Below are 20,780 nucleotides of genomic sequence, written 5' to 3' on the forward strand. Positions count from 1 at the left end.
GACAGATGTCTCCATGCTGACCACTGCACTAATAATAACCACTTGCACATTAATACCAAGTTATAATTTATTAATTGCTTAAATATATATTTATTCATTTTTATTTTCATAAGCATCCTCTAAGGTAGAGAATATGATCTCTACTTTATAGACAAGATATATGAGGTCCAGAGAGGCCTGAGGTCAGATGATGCATTCAGAGTACGCTAGATCTAGAAACAAACTCTTTTATGTCAATCCGAGGTTCTTTTCACTGTCCTGAACTACCTTTCCAAAGCTCCCAGCACCTCAAGTGTTCACAAGGCCAACCCTTTCCCAGAGCACGTCCTACCTAAACTAGCTTCCCTAGAAGAACTTACCTGCCATTCATCAGGACCAGAACAGAACGGTTGTTGACCTGATTGTCATTTTGGTGCCTTTTCTAAAATTATACAAGAAAATGTTCAGGTAATAGAATTGAGCAAATTGCACATAAAAAGTTAATATTTTGCCCAGCCGGGCATGGCTCAGTGGTTAAGCATCAACCTAGGATCCAGGAGACCGAGATTTGATTCCCAGTCAGGGCACATGCCCGGGTTGCAGGCTCGATCCCCAGTCAGGGGTGTGCAGGAGGCAGCCGATCAATGATGACTCTCTCATCACTGATGTTTCAACTCTCTCTCTTCCTCTCTCTTCCTCTTTCTGAAATCAATAAAGACGTATATATATTTTAAAAAGTTAATATTTTGAAATATTATTCAATGTAGTTCATCCTCTTTGTAATTTTCCTCTACCCACCAAAGTCCTTCCACCATTAAAACCAGGCCAAGAGGCTGACTGTCTCTGAGAAGCTGAAAAGGAAGGTCCAAAAAAGAACCAAGGGAGAGGAAAGAGAGAAAATATTGGCTTTAAAGATCAAAAACCAAAGCCTAGGGGATGAGAACAAACAACTTATATCAAAGGCCACAGAGGAGAGAATGCAAAAATAATGGGCAGGATGAGTCTCAGACTCCTTGGTAGGTGCAGGGAAAGCTACATATCCTCAAGCACAGTCCCATCTCACCCCCAACCATGGTCCACATACAGAAGCCTATAGAGGATGCAATGAGAACTCCACAAACTTTTTCAATAGCAGCTCTGCTCAGTCATCTATTCAAAGACCAAATAGAAGGGGGGCAAATATAGGGTATTTCTTGGTGCCAGGACTCACATGAATCCCTTCCTTCCAGCTGAGATTACTCCCTGGGAAAAGGGCAGGACTGGGAAGGAGGAAGAGAGAATCCTGAATTTGTCAGAATATTTATCCTAAAAGAGACTGAGTTCTGAACCACAAGTAACTGGGTTATTGTAAATTGGCAAGTTAAGTTTTTGGCTCTTTAAAAAGGGTTGGGATGGTGGGATGGTTGTTATGAGCTATATTGAGTTTAGTTCTAGAGAACTAAAGTAACATTTTTGCATTGTGACTTCAGCCACAACTGAAATTTAAACCATGTGCTAATTCTGGTTTAAAGAGTTACAGAGTTAAAGAGCTGGAAAAACATCTTTGTCTCAAACTTTGGTCTAAATATCTATTCTGGCAAAATCAGGACTCTCTAATGGAAGATGCAAGCAGATCAACAGTACTGGCTTCCCAAATCCCACAGGTAGGCACGGCACTGGGTCTTCACCCTTTCCCTTCTATGTAGGGCCTGCTGTAAGGAGCAAAGAGGAAACCATGCAGCACTCATTGGGAGCCAGTTTCTCCCTCCAGGGCCAGGAAGAGTCAGCCTCTGCTTAAGCATGTCATAGAGCTTTCTAAAACCAGAGGGTTCCTGGCTGTGCATACCAAATAGAATTGAAAGTTGAAAAGGGAAATAGGGAGAGTTGGAGAGGAGAAATGAAATGTGCAAAGGGAAGATATGACTTGGAAAAAGAGGGAGGAGACTGAGGGGTGAAGGGTAAACGGATATAAAAATGAAAGAAGAGGGGACAGAGACAGAAGGATGAGAGCAAATCCAGAGAAAGCTAAGAGGGGAGTGAAAAAAGAGGTGGGTTATTTAAAAAAAAAAAAAAGATGGAAGGAAGCCTGGAAAAGGGGCTAAGAGAGGTGGTAGTAGGAAGACAGAGAATGGCCATACATAGACCACCAATCTGGGGCCTATGAAAATTACATATTCCTCTGGGATAAAGAAACAAGGAAAAGACACATCTCTTTCCATTCAGTGCTTCTTCCTAGCACTAGATAGTTCTGTAAAGTCCTTCTTGCCCCCCTAGCCTGACTAGGTACAGTGAGGAACTAAAGGACCAGAAAGCCACTTTACCAGGTCATCAATGGCATCTTTCACTGCTGTTATGGACAGCACCACAATCAAGGGTAACACAGTTGTGTACCATGCCAAGGAGGCGATCTGGGGAATCAACTGTGAAAGGGAAGGGGAGAGAAACTTGGGTCAGAAAGCTTAAAGGACAATATACTTCCCCCTACCCCAACACCATTTTTACCCCCATAGGTTCATAATAAATTCAACTATCCTAGTTGCTTTTTACTGCTTGCAGCCTTCATATAACCCCCCCAAAATATAAGTAAGCATCTTCCAAGAAAGAAGGGAAAAGGGAGAAACTGTAAATTGCTATCTATCTGTCCTGAATTCTAAAACATTTGTCTTGATGGCAAAGGGCCATTTCTCCTGTGATAATGAAGGTGCTGGTGGAAGGGGGTAAGAGTGGACATGGGAAAACCACATACCCTCCCACACCTCTTCAGCACAAGGGAAATGAGATGATCTGTCCCTCTCTCCTAATTTGGGCCTACCCTGACCTGCTTCCTTGTCCTGTGCTGGTGCTCTTATGTTCTAGACCAGGGGTGGTGAATCTTTTCTCTGCCAAGGGCCATTTGGATATTTATAACATCATTCATAGGCCATACAAAATTATCAACTTAAAAATTAGCTATGAAAAAAGCTCCTAGATTTATTGAATTTTGAGTCCCACCTGCAGTTGCCTTGGCAGGGCCAGCCCAAATGATTATCGCCTGTGGGCTGGACATTCCCCACCCATTCTAGACCATTCTCCTTCTTCATCACTCCTGCATTTTAACTTTCTGTCAGGTAAGCTGAGACAAGAAGAAGGAATGGGGTTGTAACTATGGTTGGGGTGAAGAGCCTGTAGTCTCCTAAGGTCAAGGTGAACTGTGGCCATGCAGTCATAATGAGGGGGGCGCCCCTTCTCTGGAATCCAGTGACCTTGTTTCCTTCTTCTTGTAGAGGCCTGTTTCATCCTGGCTAATCCTGACTACAGCTACTCTAGAGGACTGGCCTGAGATTCCAGCCATCCATTTGCCTGTTACCTAATGAGAGAAGGCATGTCTCAGTTTAGGGAGAAGGACTGATTATACAACATGACCTCAGAGAGGTTGATAAAATGTTCTGTGGAAAAGACCCCCCAAGGCAATACCTGTAGGATTAGCAAAATGAGAAAATAGGCATTGGCGAGTCTCTGGAACTGTTCAAATAGGTTCAGGGGCAAGAAGTTAAAGACATTATATTTTGAGGTCTTGATGGTATTGTTCTGTGAGTAAAAGAAAACAAGCACAGTTAGAGAAACAAAAGACCCCCACCTCCCAGTATTAACAAAAAGGACCAAGGCCACACCTGAAATGGTAAAAAGTCACAGTTCTCCTACCAAAGGAAGGGAAGAAGTATTTGTCTCCCTTCCCACCCCCACCCCACCCCCAATGTTTTCTTTGAGGCCTAGAGAGGTCTAGAGGATGCAAAGATGTCAAGGCTGATCAATATGTAGCTTTTCTGGGAGACAGAATGTATTTCTGCCATGGATAAAATTCTTTGTTTATTGATAATATTGATAATGATAAAAACAATAATAAAAAATTACACTTACTGAATACTTATTACATGCAAGGCATGGTTCTAATCATTTTATAGGTAGCAACTTATTTAATCCTCAGAACAACCCTATGAGAGAGTACTATATGGTCACTTTTTGAAGATGAGTAAACTGAGGCACTGAAGTTACTTGCCCAAGACCACACTGTTAGTTGCAGAGTTGGAATCATGCTGTCCCCTGAGACTCAGTCCACTGTGTAGCCATTCACATACTTTCCTTTCTTAGAATCATAAAATCCTTCAGTTTCATCTTACCGTCTGGCCCCTAAGGCCTTCCTCAGTCCTAAATAGGCAAGTTATTTGTGTTAGCTCCACTCCAGAGCTCTCTAATGAAGCTTTCCTTAGTCTGGCAAGCTCATTTGCTGGTTTCATTGCTGAAGATGTCAATGCCAAAAGCAAATTACTATCTTTCAACCTTAGCCCACTGAAGGTTTCTACAATGGCTGATGTCAGCATTAGAAAATCATCTGCCCCTTAATTGTCCTGAGAGAGTTTGAACAGTTTTGGCCTACATCTAAGCTATTATATTGCCAAGTGAAAATGGGAACTTGCTACCTCTTCAGTCCTGATCTCAAGATGTTGACAAGACCATCTTACTTTCTATCTTTGGGTCTGCAAACATTTGACCTAGGATGTCAGAGCTTGAATCTAAGAGCTCAAGAAAAGCAGAAGAATGAGACCAAATAATTCCCTACAAACAGAGCTTCTGCTCCAGCTATAAGGCCTAAACAAAAGAATAAACTCAACTATAGGCCTGGAGTACAGATACTGCTCAAGTATAAAGAATCTTGCTGGGCCCTGCCCTGGGAAGGCATCAGAGTCTTCTTGGAGAACCAAAATCATTCGGTCCTAAGGCTAAAACTTGCCCAGGAAAGCTAGATAGGCTACCCAGCCAAGACTTGCTCAAGGTCTACTTCCCAAGGGAAGAGAAACTGGTCAAATAGGTTAACACGTAGGAGTTTAGAGATCCAAGCCAAAACTAAGATTTCCTTGGTGTTTTTCCTTTATTCTCTCTGTAATTTTTCCACTTAACAATTCATTGAACACTACACGTTTCTCAAGGCTTGCTCTGTTCCCAGCTCCATATTGGGCTATACGAGTACAGGTTGAAAAAGAATCAAACACGATGTACCCAGAGAAGTTCATAGGTTTGCCTTGAATGGAGTTCCAACTAAATGATCTACAAGGGCTATTTGAGCTCTGAGAGATCGTTATTATCAGGACTTCTTTACTAACTTGGCAACTAGAGTCTTTTGTTCTGCTCTCAAATGTCAAACGAGAAGTAAATCTCAAGAATGTAGAACAACTGCTTAACTATGAACTTCCTCAGTGTTTAGTTATTTGGGCACATGTGATTAAATTTAAGCATCACAAAGGTGGTGGATTTTGTTTTGGGCTATTTATTTTGACAGTGTACTAGACTGATGGCTAAATGGCGGGTAGAGAACAGGAGGCCAAGGACAGAATAGCAATCAGTATTTAGGGGATGGGAAGAGAAGGAGGAGGAATGGAAGAAATTAGAGAAATAGGAGGAAAATGAAAAATGGGTAGAGCCAGGGAAATGGAATCAGTCAAATCTGTCTATTTATTCATTAACTATTCAGCAAATATATATTGAATGCCACTTATGTGCTAAACACTGTGTTAGAAACTGTGGGTAAAGACTGAATGAGATGTGTTCCCCTTTCTCAAGGGGTAATAGTTTCTTGGAGAAAGAAAACTAACATTTTTCACAAGCACACTTAACTCCTACAACCACCATGTAAGGTGGTGAACATTATTATGCCCTTTTTATAGACAAGAGAACTGAAAATCAGAGAAGTTAACATACCTAAGGATGCAAGGCTAGTAAGGAGTAGAGCTGTGTCCAAACTCTGGTTTGTCTGAGGCCAAAACCTAGTTTTACTGCACCACAATGCTCTTTATGCAGGTCTAGAAGATAGAGGGGGGGAAAACCTGCTCCTATGGCTATAGCCTGAACACTGTTATTTTCCAGAACCTCTCTGACTCAGAAATTATAAACTAATATCCTATGGAGACTACAAATATGTGTGGCTATATACATTTTTACACAGCTATACGACAGTAAACCCTCGCTTAACATTGTTGATAGGTTCTGCAACTTTAAGCAAAAGATGTATAATGAAACCAATTTATTTATTTTAGAGAGAGGAAGGGAGAAAGGGAAGGGGAGAAAGAGAGAGATTGATTTGTTGTTCTACTTATTTATGCATTCATTAGTTGTTTCTTGTATGTGCCCTGACTGGGAATAGAACCTACAACGTTGGTGTATCAAGACAATGCTCTAACCAACTGAGCTACCTGCCTGGCCAGGGCAATGAAACCAATTTTACTATAGACTAATTGATTTTAGTTCCTTTGGCATCTCATCAATGTTATAATGAAACAATATTATTTGAGGACCTGCTGTATATATAGTTAGCTGCACATGTACAAAATAACATATCTATAAAAGCACTGCTTATAATTGTGAAAGATTGGAAACAACCTAGATGTGGATTTATAAGGAACTGGTTACATAAACTATGCTAAATCTGCATAGGAAGTACTATGCAGTTGAAAAAAGAAAGAGAAAAGCTATTTTAAAATTATAATTACTGAAACATCTCTAGGACATATTGCTAAGGTTCACAATATTGTAAGAAAGTAGGAAAAATAATATATATTTGTATTTGCTTTATTTGCACAAACACTGATGACTACACAAGAAATAAAGGGGATTCCCTATAGGGAATAGATGTGGGCATGCATGGGGTATTGGAGCATGACTTTTCAATATATATCTTTTTATGAGATACTTATTCATAAGTGAAAAATGAACAATTCAATAGAAAATGGGCAAAGATCGTTAATAGGCAGTTTCCAGAAAAAGAAATACAAAAGGCTAATTAACATGAAAAGATTAGTGATCTCACTCAAAACTAAGGAAAGGTAGATAACAAATGTCATTTTTCATCTAAGAGCCTAGGAAAGATGAAAAACATTGCTAATACCCAGTTTGGCAGGAATACGAAGCGAGCAATCTCTACAATAGGTAGAAATATAAATGAGTATAATCTGGCAATATGTATCAAAATTTTTAATGCGTTTTCCTTTTGACCCAGCCAATTCACTTCTAGGAAACTCTCATAAGACATATTCATACTAATATGCTGAAAAATGTGTGTAATGGTTCATTCAGGGCCATTTATCATAGCAAAACACTGGAGAAATTTTTTTGGATGGGGTATAATTGAAGACATTTTAAATGTTCATCAATAGGAAACTGATTAAATAAATTAAGGTATATCAATATAATGGAAAATTATGCTATTAAATAAATTAGGTAGATCTATATGTATTGTAATAGAGTTCTAAATGAAAAAAGAAAACTGTGGAACTATGCTTTCATTTGTGCAAGAAAAAGTTACAGTATTTCTTTTCTAGGAGTTATATATAAAACCCCAAATCTGAGACATATTATTCCCTGAACCTAGGTCACTGGATTAATTTTGGTTCTGAGCCCTCACTACACCAGCCCTCATAGTATAGGAGAGTGAAAAAAAGTTGAACCTAAGTTATAGGATCTACAACTACAATGAAGTTCCTGCCCCACCAACAAAAGGGAATATTAGAGGAAAATTTCAGCCCCCTTCCGAAATAGCCAGAGACCTGATACTCACTGGATATCCAAACATAGTGTTGAATTCTTCATTGTTGGCTTGCAGACACCTCTCTTGTTCTAAGAAAGAAGAGAGAAAAGAGAAGGATGCTCCAGATCAGCATGGGATGCTGGCTGCTGGCTGCTAGTGGAGACTTCACTACCCCACACTTTCTTGCTGAGGATATCTGTCTACAAATGGGATTTTGTCTCTTTGGTGAAAGAATCAAGGAAGCTCTGGCCAGTGTGGCTCTGTTAGTTGAGTGCTGTCTCATGCACCAAATCATCGTGGGTTTGATTCCCAGTCAGGACACATATCCAGGTTGTGCTTTCAATCCCCGGTCAGGGTGCATATGGGAGGCAAACAATCGATGTTCCTTTCTCACACTGATGTTTCTCTCTCTCTCTCCCTCTCTCTTCCTCTCTATAATCAATAAAAACATATCCTCTGGTGAAGATGAAAAAAATAAATCAAGAAATAAAAATGAAAATCCTCAACAGTTTAACCACTATGCCTCCCATGTGATCTTTCTTCATAGCACTTAATGTAGATATAATTTTATATTTCTCTGTGCTATTAATGTGTTATGACTTAATCAAAGGCTATCCCTCACTAAATCATAATCTCCATAAGAGCAGGGATTCTGTCTAGTTTTTGTTGCCACTGTATTGCCAGCATGTAGCACAGTCACTGGCATTCATTTTGTGATCAATAAATATTTGTTGAATAAGTAAATTGGTCTTTATTGATGATTACTACATTCTTCATTTGCCTTGAACTTACTACTCCATAAAGTATTCTGCTCTCTATATGTTATTCTGTTCATAAGAACACACAGGAGAAATTGGACAGTTTGTTTTCCTCAGCCCTTTCTCCTTTAGCAGTTATGAGAATAGGAGAGAACTCCCTGGTTTTCCCTTGGTTGGGAGTTCACTGACTTTCTCTTCCTAGAACTAGGGCCTGTACCCTTGGAATGAACTTCGTATTTCTGGAACTAGGGTCTGTGCCCTTGGAATGGACTTCTTTCTGGAACTTAGGTCTGTGCCCTTAGAATGGGCTCCCTCCAGGAATCAGACAACTGCGCAATGACAGAAAGTAAAGAAGGCACACTGTGGCCTTAAATCAGTGACCTAATTTCATTCTCTGCACCTTCTCTATTCCTCAAAAGAAAGCTGAAATATAGAACTACATTCTGGCTTGCTTTTTTGAAATTTTATGTCAAAAAAAATTTTTTTTTCATATCAGGCAGTTTCATTCTGAAAACTGGTTTGGGTGTAATGACCCCAGTTCCCTTTAGTACTTGGCTTTACCAAAGGAAAGCAAGGTAGTATGAAAATATTTCCTAACACCATAGCCAGACCCATTAGCTCTGGCCACAAAAATGCCGCAAAGGATAACCTTATCTTCCTTGGCAACTTCTTTTCACACCAGCCGTTTCTTTTTAGCAGGAGGGGATTGTGAAGGATGGAGAGAGGAAAAGGAACACGTGCTTTCACGGTGAACTTCCAAATGAAAGTACAAAAGATGAGAGATTATAAGTACGCCAATTAGAATTCTCAGATGACAGAAAAGTAGAGCCTATACTAGTGACTACAAATTATTTCTGCCTGGCCGGGCGTGGCTCAGCGGTTGAGCGTCGACCTGGGATCCAGGCGATCAGGGTTTGATTCCCGGTCAGGGCACATGCCTAGTTGTGGGCTTGATCAATGACTCTCTCATCATCGATGTTTCTGTCTCTCAGTCTCCTTTCCTCTCTCTGAAATCAATAAAGATATATTTAAAAAAAAGAAAAAAGAATTTATTTCTGCAAAGCATATTTCCTTTCCTGGTCAGCTGTTTGGTTGATTGGTAGGTTGGACAGTCTGTTTATCTGTTACATGGACACACACTTTTTAAAGGCAATAAAAATGACATACAGACTTAGATATCTCTTACTGAGTTCACCTACCTCCACTCTGTCTTCCCCCATTCTGGCTATCAAATATAGACATTGTAGAATATATAGATATTGCAACTATAATTTGACAGAATTTCTGTAAAGGAAAAAAAGGATTCAGAATGAGAATTTCTCATGTTGATAATATTTCATTTAAACATGGTCTTAAGAAACTTGGAACTTAGTTTTCTGAAATTGAAAATAATTCTAAGATACATATGCTAAATTTTAGAATTCATCTCATATGTCCTCAACATAAAGTTATATATTCAAAGCTTGGGAAACAGATTCTAATTCTTGGCAACCAAGTCTAAACTAATGACTACAATCTGTCAGAAAAATTACCGAAAACTTAAAAACAGGTAAAAGAAATTATTAAGTGATCTTTCGGTGCAGTTCTGGGCTTACACCTTTGATTAGTTTTCTTTTTACTGGACTTATACTATAACTCTGTAGGGGAGAGGTTAACTTGTAGATATTTATCCAGTAGAGATACAAATATTTAAGTCTGGTGAAAAAGATAACTCCAAAGGTTATTATTAATGTACTTGAGGACTTTACTAGTTTTGTGTATAATTCAGAAATCTTATCTTAACATTTCTTTATTAAATCGCCTATAAATACTTAGCTCCTAAATTTTCATTTGAACTGGTCTTAACATCTTACTTGATTCCTCATTAATTAATGAGTTTAATAAAATCTTTGACACCTGTTCATGTTTTTATGTCATGTTCCTTAACCTTTTAAAAGTTATACTTTATCAAATTCTATGAGTTTGCTGCACAGAAAATCCCTTCTTTCTCTCCATCCTTAACCCAATTCAGAAAAGGCCAATAAAGTATACAGGGTGTCCCCCAAAAATGTATGCACACACTTTGAATAATTATAAATGCAGTGTTGATTAAACATACATTTTATTTTTAAAATTGAGCTATCAGCTATTAAAGTATGTATACATTTTTGGGGGACACTCTATATTTATTTTAGTTAATCGATTTCCTTCAGGTCTCCTGTCACTAAGTACAGATAAACAACACTAGAAAACTTTACAGCCATTTTCATCTTAATCATCCCAAACAAGATTAAATGGGGGGGATAATCTTGAGGGAAGTATAAAGCCTAAGGAAGCCAGCAGATGTTCAACTGTCAGAAAAACAACAACAAAACCCTGGACAACTATGACCACCGGAGAATAAGGTTCCAGTTCTGCCCTCAGTAAGTCCCAAGTGACTTCATTGAGGATACAGGGCATCAAATAATTTCAGGAGCCAAGGAGTTAATAAGAGTTAGGTGTGAAACAGTAGAAAATGAAGTGCTGGTTACTGGGACAAATTGGTGAGTGTATGCCTTCTATAAAAGTATCCAAGTACAAAAAATAAAATAAAATATTGTGCACGCCAAACAAAATTCACTTGTGCTTGTTAGCTACACGTTTTGTACCCCAACCTAAGATTTTATTTCTTCTGTCAGGAGAATCCGTGATCTACTACCCAATGTTAGCAGTTCTAATATCACCATTTTCTAGTCACCCAGTACTACTCTTAAGCTGCCTATACCTCCACAGTCGGCTCAGGGTTCCTACTGCCGCTGAGAAAGGAGAGCCAAGGATGGGATGTCCTGAAGTTCTGGATTCTTTCCAACCCCTGCAGGGTCATCAAGCAGTTTTGAGAGAATAGTCTGGCCAAATCCACACAGTAGCACAGCTTGGAATGTGAAATTATAAGGCACTTAGCCAGCAGGGGCCTGAGTAATGACTGTTTAGAGGGAACCAGGCACTCACCCAATCTTGTGGCACTCTCTGCAGGCACGTCACATTACATAGCAGCCGACTGGAAAGTACATTTAAGCTGTTAATCTCAAGAGGGATAGAAGAATGTGAGGAAAGGGAGAAAGAGATGGGATATGGGAGGGAAAAGGGAAGAGACAGAGAAAAAATAAAAACGATTAGGAGCTAGAGAACTGAGTTTTATTTCAAAGTCTGCTACTGATAAAGACAATGTGATTTGAGGCTAGTTATTAACTACTTCATGCCTCAAATTTCTTCTAAAAAGAGAATTTTTTTCAAGAAACAGGAATTAAACTAGGTAGATACATGATAAAGACCACTAAGGAATAAATTTTTCAGAGAGAGGTTTAGAGATAATTATGTATTACACCCTAAGAAAAGCATTAGTTTCCATTATGGGGCTGAGAAGAAGAGCTGTGAGAGGATTAAATAAAATAAGGTAGGAAAATGTCTGTCACTTTGCTTGGAACAAAGTAGTCAATCAATAAGTGGCAATGCTTTAAAATTTTAATATACATGCCTGCCAGATTGGTAAAAAATGTAAAGTCTAATAATATTGTTTAAAGTTCAACAGATGTTTGAAAAAAATCTCCAGGGATTTTTTTCTTCTTTAAAAAGGCCTTCCTGGCTTCCCTCTCCTATAATACTTCACGTTCTTCCTTTCCAACCTGGGTGCAGCAGAATGGCTCCTGCAAGGAAGGGTGACATGAAGAAGGGCCGTTCTGCCATCAGTGAGGTAGTGACCAGGGAACACACCATCAACCTTCACAAGCACATCCATGGAGTGGGTTTCAAGAAGCTTGTCCCTTGGGCACTCAAAGAGATCTGGAAATTTGCCATGAAGGAGTTGGGGACTCCAGATGTAGGCACTGACACCAGGCTCAACAAAACTGTCTGGGCCAAAGGAATAAGGAATGTCCCATACCATATCCTGGTGAAGTTGTCCAGAAAATGTAATGCGGATGAAGAATCACCAAACAAGCTCTATACGTTGGTTACCTGTGTACCTGTCACCACTTTCAAAAATCTACAATATGCTTTGTTATTTTAAAAAAGAGTTAATATCTATATATATATTCTAAAATTTGTTCTGCCCTGAATTCAGACAGATCATCTCTGCCTCAGCTGCATTCTTCTGCCTCAAGCTCAGAATAGCTTTTACTAAACAATGCTTTGGCACTATGCCAACAACCTGCATTAAAGGACATTAAAGGAAACCGCCTCAGCCCTAAAAATGTGTTTAGAGAATTACACAGGCTTCCATAAAGACAAAGAGAGCAAGACAAAGATGGGCATAGATCTGCTTGACTATCTCAAGATCTTAACCAGATGATATGTCTGTAAAGGCAGAAATCTGCTGATGCCACCAGGAGACGAGAACAGATTATGAATAAGGCTAAGGAGAATGAAATTCTCTGCGGAAGCACCAGAGTCAAACTGAAACCAGTACCAAGGGGCCTTTCCTTCATAAACTCAAGCACAGACTGTGGATGGCCACCAATGCAGACACTAATAGTATTATTTGGATAAATGCATGTAACATCTTACATATACACTGAGTATACGTAAGTTTTTTTAAAAGGTTCAAACTAGCCTGGCCGGTGTGGTTCAGTGGTTGGGCATCGACCTATGATCCAGATCTCAGTTCGATTCCCAGTCAGGGCACATGCCCAAGTTGAGGGCTCGATCCCCAGCAGGGGGTGTGCAGGAAACAGTGGATCAATGACTCTCTCATCATTTGTTTCTATCTCTCTCTCCCTCTCCCTTCCTCTCTCTGAAATCAATAAATATACATATTTTTTAAAAAGTTCAAACTACATAAGGTATGATGTGAAATTTTTAAAAATTCTCCCTTCTCAATCTCAGGATAATTCTTTCATGTAACCCTCACACTCTTCTATTTAGCTAAAACTCATCCACTCTCCAAAGCTCAGCTTTTAAAATTATAACAACAAATGTAGTTCAAGTGTAATTTATTTTATTTCACTAAACTAAAAACCACCTTCTCTCCTCCTCAAACACACACACAACACAGCCTTTTTAAGTCCCATAGCTTTCTTATTATTTTCCAAATTATTTAAAAGTATGTCCACAAAGAACTATGACAGGTTTTCCCTTTATTGGGGAGAATCCTCCCATACAACAGTCATTTGGTTCGAATTATGAGAAGAGTTCAGTTCTACGCTTTGGTAGAAAGTTCAAGCTTTTGTCAAAATAACCACAGCAGAAACTGACTGAGATTGAGGCAAACTGTGATATTAAGGATGTAAATATGTGTATGGTTAGGATTGGAGAAATGAGTTAAGTTAGATCTCTACAGAAAAGGAAATAAAATCAGCAAAACCCTTTCAATCATCTTAGCTAGAGCTCACATGGAAAAAGGAGGGGGGTCAAGAGGAGTGTTCAAATCATGATGTATCTTGCTGTAACATCACTAATCCCAATTAATTCAATTAGCCAGTGGAAGTCTCTGCTGGATTATTCTTACTTCCCCTTGAAAGTGCACAGACGAGAAACCCTCTCTCACCTTTCGATTTTGCTAAAATCACTTCCACCATTGTTATCATAGCAGACTATGGGCTTTCTGTTTTAAACAACTTCAAAATTAAATCACTTACCTGCTTGCCTCAAGTCTTCAGAAAGAACATTCCTCTCACTGCCCTCTAAAAAGAACACTCAAACATTACTCTCAAATGTGAATTAATATTGCCAGTGGTAATAACCACTTTTGATAATAACCTCAAGTTCAACTTTATAACTTTTTTCCTTCACACCTTTACAGCAAAAAATAGTCTTAAGCCACATTCAGAGGGAAGTCAAGCCTGTGTTTTGCATTAAGGAATTTCTTGGAGATCCATAACTGTAAATAGTTTCTTGGTGGGCTTCAGTTCAATTCTTTTATGAATACTCTAAGAGCATAAGTGGTCGATTTCTTGGCTTTGTGAGTAGAACATGGTATAGTACAGTACTAAGCAAATACCATTACTGATTGTTGAACTCTGGGTATCTCAGCAGATATAAGCTGAGCACTTACCTGAAATATAAAGTTTTATGTATTTCATCTCAGAGAAACACCAACCTAAGAATAAAACAAAAACTCCTTGTCAGTTAGTCCAGGTCCTACTGATATACCACCTACCATTTATCAAAATGTACTGTGTGCTGGACACATTAGTATGTGCTTTACATAGATAATCTTGTTTAATTTTCACTAAGACCTGGGCCTAGAAAGAGGGCATTATTCCTTTTTTTTCTACCCACAAATGAAAAACCCAAGGCTTAAGAAGATTAAGTGATTTGCTAGGGATCATACAATCAGAAAGTGGTAGAGTTGCAGTGGTAGAGTTGAATCCCTGCTTGCCTGAATGCTCGACTACTATACTATATCATCTCTTTTATAGTCTTGGGTTTCTAGGGCAATAACTGAGAACTGTGGTCAAATCAGGAGTACAATTTAAAGCCTCACATGCCCAGATGCTCCTCTTCGGTAGATCTGGCACTGAGCTCAGGGGGAAACATACTAATCTGCTGTCCCAACATTTCAGTATCCCTTACTTTTGATCCACAAACTCTTAGAACAATCTTTCCCTATAGTGTGGTCCATGGACCAATTGTTTCAAAGAGACATGAAAAGTCCTTGTGGAAAACACAGACACCTGATCCCCTCCCTGGATGTATGGGATCAGACTCTCTGGGAAGGGTAGCAACAAGAATTTTAGACTACTCATTACCTTAAGGCAAAAAAGCTAGGGTAATCAGAAGGAAGTAACTGGAAAGCTAACCTCTATAATAATCAGTCTGACAATGGGTCAGATTGGTGTTAAGAAAAATAAAGAACACAGGTCTTGTGAGGAGGCATAGGATCATAATATTGTTTCAGACCTGTAAAAGATTTTGAAAGTTGTCTATTCCAATGGTTTTCTAACAGTGCTCCATGAAGCATGAGTTCTAAAATGGGACATGAGAAAAAGGGATTGGTAGTTGGAGCTTAATGTCCTAAAACAGCAACTGCAGAAGCTCCATTGGTATGTGTGTTGTAACCTGGATTTTTGTGTAAGATTTTATCTAAATAAATGGTTTTGCTGATTTAAAAAATGCAAAACCTTGGCTGCACATAGGGAATTTTTAAAAAATCTCAAGGCCCAGAATTTTTCCCAGGCCAGTTAAATCAAATTTATGGAAGTGGGTTCCAGGGACCCAGTTGATTCCAATGTGCAGCCAACATTGGGAACCACTGTACCAACCTGATCTCTGCTTCCTCATTTGAGATAAAAGGAGTCTAAGACCCAAAGAAATTTAAAGGAATCAGGACTACAACCAGGATCTCGACTTCTAGTTCACTGTTCTGAGTTATCTCTCCACAATTCAGAATGAACCAATTATTTCTCTAAGGTAGAGGACATCTGAATCAAAATTGTTATGTAATTTCACATTTGCTCTCTAGACTTTTAAAGGATACTTCATATATATTCTCTGAATTCTTATAAAAACACTGAGAAGTAGACAGGGCAAAACTTATTAGATCTGTTTTAGAGATGAGGAAATCAGAGGTCAAGTAAATTAACTCGCAGTGGCTTAGAGGTAAGGTCAGAATTAAAATCTTTAACTTCTGAGTTAAATTTGGCAAGTGTTTATTGAGTACCTTGTATGTATTGTCGTTAAGACATAGTTAAAGAGGCAAAAATAAATATCATCCATGCCCTCAATTAATGTACAATCTTCTTGGAACGTCAGAGACAATTAGAATATTGTACTGCCTGGCTTATCCCTTGGACTAGCAGAAGCAGAAAACCTTCCTCAATTGGCCTTGATGACCAAGATCAATTCTTTCCAAATTCAGTCTGTGGCTTCTAGTTTCTTCATGACTATGACAACTGAACCCAAGGGATTTGTATAGTCACTAAATATCAAGGCCAGGCCATGTAGCTGAAAAAGCCTTGGTGGTGACAGAGAAGAGAGAAGGGTGCAATTTCAGTGAGGTTCATTTCATACTCTCCAAAGCGAGGATATGACTTAGCAGAAGACTAGGAGATTCCAAAATGAAGAACTGGATGAATACAGAAATCATTATTTCCTTTTCATAGCATTTTAATAAGTGGACAGTTTAGATTATATGTTGTTGAAGATGACTACTGCATACCAAAAGGGAAAATAACATGCAGGAAATAATATTTGTATCTATAATTCAGAATGGTGGAGAAGGTCACAGATGGACAAGAAATGTTCCAAGACAACTTTCTCATGAATGAATTTATCAGACATTGCAAAACGCTGCCATCCAGATTTTATTATATAAAAGATGACAGAACCAGAAACCCATGCTTTATTTATAGACTGAAAAAATTAGCCAGGAATAGCCTAGCACAGTTGTTTTCAAACTTAAGCATGCATCAGAATCACCTGAAAGGCTGGGTCCCACTTCCAGAGTTTCTCATTCTTGTGGTGGGGCCCAAGAATTTACACTTCTTAAAAATTCAGGTGATGCTGATGCTGTTGGTTCCAGTCTCATACTTTGAGAACTGCTGGTTTATGCACACCATACACACACACTTGTTGATAACTTAGTTAACTCTATTACTGATTTTGTAATGCTCACCCCACCAACCTAATGGCCAAAAATAAGACTAAATAAGAAAAAAGTTATGACTAGTAACCTCAGGAGATAATTGATTTAGGAGCACAAATGAATGAATTTGTGAAATGTGTTGGGCAGAGCAACCAAGAGTGGTACAACTAACAAGTAGGAAACAACATTGCTCTTTAAAAGCCTTACCTGTCTTGAGGCAGACATGAATTTTGTTTCTTGTACTCAAGATAACACCCGTTGAAACTCTTTATACCATAAATGTTGTCCAGGGTTCCATCCTCATTCTCCTTTTCTCACTACTCACTTTTTCTGAGTTTTGTTAATCACCCCTATGGCTTCAATTACTATATATATCAGTGGTGGCACCAGGTTAAGAGCTCCTTATCTGCCAATGATTCAAAATCTGTATCTTGAGCCTACATTTTTATCCTGGGCTTCAGTACTACATGTCCAAATGTCTACTTACCATCTATATTTGGATGTCACACAAATGCCTCAAAATCTACATGTACTGATGAGTGACTGCTTAATGGGGATAGGGTTTCCTTTTGGGGTGATGAAAATGTTCTGGAACTAGGTAGTGATGGTTGCACAACATTGTGAATATATTTAATGTCACTGAATTGTACACTTTAAAATGGTAAAGTTTACATAATGTGTATTTTACCACAACAAAAATTACATTTACAAAACTGAAATCACCATCTCTATTTCCCATCTCTCACATACCCAAAATCTGTGCTTGCTTTTATATTTCCAGTCTTTAACATCAGTTACTAGTCCTACCATTTACCTAATTTTCCAAGCCAGAAACCTGAGAGTTATCTTTGACAATGCTCTTTTGCTCTCCCACTTGTGATGAATCATGAAATTCTGTACATCCTTCCTCATTAATAGAGAGTTAACCTGGAATAGTCATCTACTTCTCTCTATCCCCAGAGCTTCTCCCTAAGTTCAGGCCACTGTCTTTAGCCTTCTCATCTCCATTCTCGTACCTCCTCACCCTCCACTGCAACCCCACTTCAAATGGCTTCATTATTATCTAGCCAGAGTGATCTCTCTAAAATACTATCTTTTTTATTACTCTTCTAGCTTAAAAACCTACCACTGCCTTCAGGATAAAGTCTAAATTCCACTTTATAACCTGGCTTCTGCTTACTTTACTAGTCTTATTGCTCACCATCCCCCTGCTCAAAGCCAACTGTCCAATAAATACAAACTACCTGCAATTCCCAGAACACAACCAACTTATTTATTCCAAGTGCACATACTACTCCAAATGCCTTGAACTCCATTTCCCTCTGTTTAGACCTGGTTAAGTTCTATTGGGTAACATTAAGCTTACATTGTCTTCCTCAGGATGCCTTTTAAGATGCCCCAAGAATGGGCCAGATGTCCTTACTATGAGCTCCCATGGTACATTCTATGTTCACTCATATCCTAACATTGAAATTGAAATTGTCTGTCTCCTTCACAAGACCACACTTCGAGGGCAGGGCTTATATATCAATGTGTAGTATGTTCTAAATAAATTATTTTTGAATGAACAAACAAGTGATACCCTAGTGAATGATAGAAACCCTGATGTCAGAAGTCACACAATCCTGGAGAACTTTCCAATGACTTCCTACTATACTCCTGTTTAAGGCCGGTCACTACAATGGGCTAGAAGGACCTACATATTCTGACTTTACCTCCTACTATTCTAACTTCATTAACTCAGTTCCAGCCACACATTAAGACCTTGACTGGAAAAAGTATTTTGGCCAAGGAGTCATTTAGGCATGTACAGAAAGGAAGAAAGGAACTAAAATATATTGAGCCTCTAGTATGTATCAGGTCTTGTACTGAGCACCTTCATATCTCATATCAGAATCCTCACAATCACCTTGGGACAAAGGTATTACTATCCTCACTTCACAGCTAAGGAGACTAAGCCTTAGAGTAGATTTTAAATTTAAACAGAAAGGGAAAAGTCCATAGTTGTGTCTTTTCCTTCCCTTGATACCATGTTTGCTGGTTAATCTGTTTGCTGTGTCTCCTGCCCAATTCACTCTGTGCTGTCCTGGGATGCTGACCTCTATGAACTACATCACCCATATTACCTTGCCCATGGGCTTCTGTTTGGGTTTTACCAATGGAAGATACTAGCTGAAGACTGGAGGTCAGAAGGAAAGAAAGGTTAGGGCATTTACTTTTCTGCTTCATCTCTGCCTTAAGTTCTTACAGTGGCTTCTTAGCACTCATGGCCACAGCTCTTTTAGACTGTAGCTCTAGCTAGGCTCTGGTAACAACAGAGCCCCTTTCCCTTCAGGCTGAGGAGTGCTACTGATTTGCCACTGTCGTGTTTCATCATTCCATTCTAGTTCTTTTAATACTGACTACCTCTGTAAATAGCCCTTTGGTTAAACTCTTTTCAGTTAAACACATTTGAATGCATTGTTTTTCTGAGAGGATTCTGACTGTTACACTAGGTCAACAATAAATGGCATGTCCTTCTCCTCTGCACTTCAATTAATTCAATTTCCAATATCCACAATAGAGCTTCCTTACTTTCCTCTATTTCAAAGCTTCCCATCCTTCCAGGAAGTCTTTCTACATACTCCATTACCCACAGAGAAAACTACTGTAACCACTATGGTGCTGAAGCTAGTGTGACATTAGCACTCTGTTGTCCTTGAAGTTCTATGACTGTTCAGTTTTGTTAGTCTGACCACCCCAGCAGTGCAATAACTCCTTATGGGTAGGGAACTTTAGCAATTATAATCTCTAAAGAAACATATTTTATCTGAAATGAATCTTAGGGTTTACCTTGTATAACCTCCTTATTTTACAGATGGGGAAGTTCCGGCTCACACAGGGAAAGAGTCTCTCACAGTTATATAGTGGCAGACTTAAGTCCATAATCTAGATTCTTCCTACTACTTCACCATGCTATTAGACAGCACTGGGTACTTAGTAGGCACTCAGTATGCTGATAACTCACTCCTAAATTTATACAGGGGTTTTTGTTTTGTTCAATGATAGGTTCCATGCCTAGATGAGTACCTGGAACAAAGGATGTACTCAGGAAATATCTGTTGATTTTGAACCAGGAAGCAGTAAGGCAAATTCCTTGGAAGTTAATCAGAACTCAGAATGTTATTAATAATGACAATAATGATAATAATCCCTTACACACTTAGAGAAAATGTAGTTTTCAAAGTTCTTTCACATTTAAATGAGCCCATTTGATCCCTCTGAGGTAAACATGGCAGGAATTATTAGTCTGTTTAACAGATGCAAGAAATAGCCTTTGAGAAATTAAAGGTCAAGGAACCCTGACTAGTATGTAGCAGAGCTGAGACTAGTATTCACGGTATTATACCATCTTCACTATTCCATATTGCTTCTTCAGCTTTGCCACTCTGCTTCTAGGTATGGTAGGTTCATTCAGGGAGCTAGTCCAAATACTCACAATAAATAGGTGGGTAATACACTTATGCTCAAAGAAGTGATTTTTGCTTCTTTAAAAATATACTATGAAAGGTCCTGTTCTATTTCTGATTAGATACAGCCTGCAGAACACCCCCACTCTTGATATTATGAGACTTGTTATTTCCCTCAGAGAGGAAGGTTACCATCTGTGTGTTCTGGCACAAAGGAGGCATCACCTTTGAGACATCACTCAGTATAGACCAGAGTCAGGCCCTTTTTATAACCAGTTCAAAAAGAAACAATACTTTGTCCTTGACCCGACCCCACCAGAGAGGCGTTAACACAGTGGATTTCTTCAAGATCAAATGTACCAGGGAACAACCTACAGATATTTTGGTTGAATTCTCTTATTTAATAAAACAAAAACCTTTAGTATAGATTTCACTCTGGTTTTCTCTACTAGGATGATCTCTGATCCTAATCAGAGCATTACAGAAACCAAGAGACAACCTAAACACAAATCCAGCCTCTC

At 38.8% G+C, this 20,780-nt stretch overlaps 1 protein-coding gene and 1 pseudogene across 2 annotated transcripts in view; one reads left to right on the forward strand and one right to left on the reverse strand.

The window, feature by feature from the left end:
• The window catches only part of LOC308564069 (phospholipid-transporting ATPase FetA-like), a gene marked incomplete at its 3' end in the record, with an annotated part of 36,890 nt that overhangs the window by 15,210 nt on the left and 900 nt on the right, over positions 1–20,780 (reverse strand). Inside the window, exons 2-8 of the mRNA XM_081151775.1 lie at positions 14,279–14,323; positions 11,239–11,313; positions 9,471–9,555; positions 7,544–7,602; positions 3,412–3,525; positions 2,280–2,378; positions 360–421 (exon numbers count right to left, since the gene is read on the reverse strand). Of these exons, the coding sequence (XP_081007901.1) occupies positions 360–421; positions 2,280–2,378; positions 3,412–3,525; positions 7,544–7,602; positions 9,471–9,513 (377 nt within the window). The 5' untranslated portion in view covers positions 9,514–9,555; positions 11,239–11,313; positions 14,279–14,323. The remainder of the gene's footprint in view (positions 1–359; positions 422–2,279; positions 2,379–3,411; positions 3,526–7,543; positions 7,603–9,470; positions 9,556–11,238; positions 11,314–14,278; positions 14,324–20,780) is intronic.
• Positions 11,927–12,295, forward strand: LOC308564070 (large ribosomal subunit protein eL31 pseudogene; annotated as a pseudogene). The gene has a single exon. The product of its transcript is annotated as a large ribosomal subunit protein eL31 pseudogene (transcript).

This window comes from Miniopterus schreibersii (genome assembly GCF_964146895.1).
Source record: "Miniopterus schreibersii genome assembly, chromosome: 11".
Taxonomy (NCBI): domain Eukaryota; kingdom Metazoa; phylum Chordata; class Mammalia; order Chiroptera; family Miniopteridae; genus Miniopterus; species Miniopterus schreibersii.